Below are 1698 nucleotides of genomic sequence, written 5' to 3' on the forward strand. Positions count from 1 at the left end.
CTGCCGGCGGGCGCGGAGTAACTTATTTTTTCGGAACTTTTTTCCCCCGTAGGAAATACCTACGACAGATCAATTATAGTTGACGGAGAAGAAGCATCTCTCGTGGTGTTCGACATATGGGAGCAGGTACTTACAGTTTTAAGATATTTTTTTCTTTATGGCTTAGTCAGTGGTTCACTCTTAAAAAAGTAGAAACGGAACGAAATGGAAGAAATGGAAACGTCTGCCTATTTCTTCGATGAGATCAGTACCGTTAAAAAAGTGACCTTAAAAAATCAGAATTCATACTGCTTTTGTTCTCTCCTGCAATTAATTTCTCGTAGCTAGGCAAGCAATTAAAAAATGTGAATAGGGCTGGAGTGTGAATCCCTTAATGCTTTGAATAAGCAGCAGCTTACATGAGCAGCCCGGGGAATTACTGTAAAATTGGAGATCACAATCTCATCAGTGCAGACCTGATATTATTTCTGTAAATAAGAGCATTTTGTCTTGTAATATATTTTAAACAACAAAATACTTAAAAAAAGGGGGGGGGAGGTTGGCTTACTTTTACTGACTTTATAATAAAGCTAAGAAAAATATCTCTAAGGTGCTTATAGTAATTAAATCATTAATGAGTGTTGAATAGATTTTTTCAATAAATGTATTCTCACCTTTTGTTTTAGGATGACAGCCAGTGGCTTCAGAACCACTGTATGAAAATGGGAGATGCCTATATTATTGTATATTCAGTGACAGACAAAGTTAGTTTTGAAAAGGCCTCTGAGCTAAGAATCCAGCTAAGAAGAGCAAGGCAGACAGAAGACATACCTATTATTCTTGTGGGCAATAAAAGCGACCTGGTCAGGTCCCGGGAAGTCTCAGTTGATGGTAAGAGACACTATTAATTTATACAGTAATGTCTAAATTGGTAGCAAAGGCTGTGGAGGATCATGGCCAATAGAAATGGCCCAGTTTTGATGCAGAAAAAGGTATGATTTGAGGCACACCGGAGAAATCAAACCCGCTGGTTCAGGCTGAGGGACTTGGTACCACAGAAAACAGTGGAGATGGTGGTGGGGGAAGATTTGTGATGGCGCAGAGCAATGCTCTGAACTGCAGTATAAGAGAAAAGAATGTGTCAGAGCTGCAGCTTTAACATACTGTTTTGTGTAAGATTCATTTTTGGTCAGTATTAACTGAAAGGGTGTAATTGTATGTCATGTGTGCAGCAAGCAGCACTTGCTAGTCTCAAGATTTGATAGCTCGATCTATGCATTTTAAGGGATAGGAGTGCCATTCTGCAGAAGCCAGGCAGCCTTTGGAAAGGGTGATCCCATACAGCCTGTACAATCCTCTTACTTCTGGAGGTGACTCCATCTCACTTGAGTTGAGCTGGTGGGACCAGGCTCACACAACTTACAGTCTTTTTGCATATATTCTCCAGTTGTGATCAGTGAGAATTTTCTCAGCTAGTTCCAAGCTATCATTTCTGTAACTAGAGCAGAGTAACCACTGCCAACACCATAGTATTAGTTTCACTTATTTAAACATTTGGTGAGTTTGTTTTTTAGTGTTTTTTTGTTTGTTTGTTTTCACTGGGAAGAATCATCTGAAATATCAGTGCCTTGATGACAATGAACCATCTGTTGCTGTCTGGTTTTGCCATGTTCCCCGTGTTAAATGTCTGCACAGGGAATTAATTGACTGGAGTTCAGC

The 1698-nt window shown here is 39.7% G+C and overlaps 1 protein-coding gene across 1 annotated transcript in view; it reads left to right on the plus strand.

Moving 5' to 3' along the window:
* Positions 1 to 52: 52 nt before the first annotated feature.
* RRAD (Ras-related associated with diabetes) overlaps positions 53 to 1698 on the plus strand; it is a gene marked incomplete at its 5' end in the record, with an annotated part of 3273 nt that continues 1627 nt past the window's right edge. The window contains 2 exons of the mRNA XM_010288671.1: positions 53 to 126; positions 666 to 870. Coding sequence (XP_010286973.1) covers positions 53 to 126; positions 666 to 870 — 279 coding nt within the window. The remainder of the gene's footprint in view (positions 127 to 665; positions 871 to 1698) is intronic.

The sequence above is a fragment of the Phaethon lepturus genome, unplaced genomic scaffold (genome assembly GCF_000687285.1).
Source record: "Phaethon lepturus isolate BGI_N335 unplaced genomic scaffold, ASM68728v1 scaffold18586, whole genome shotgun sequence".
NCBI classification, from domain to species: domain Eukaryota; kingdom Metazoa; phylum Chordata; class Aves; order Phaethontiformes; family Phaethontidae; genus Phaethon; species Phaethon lepturus.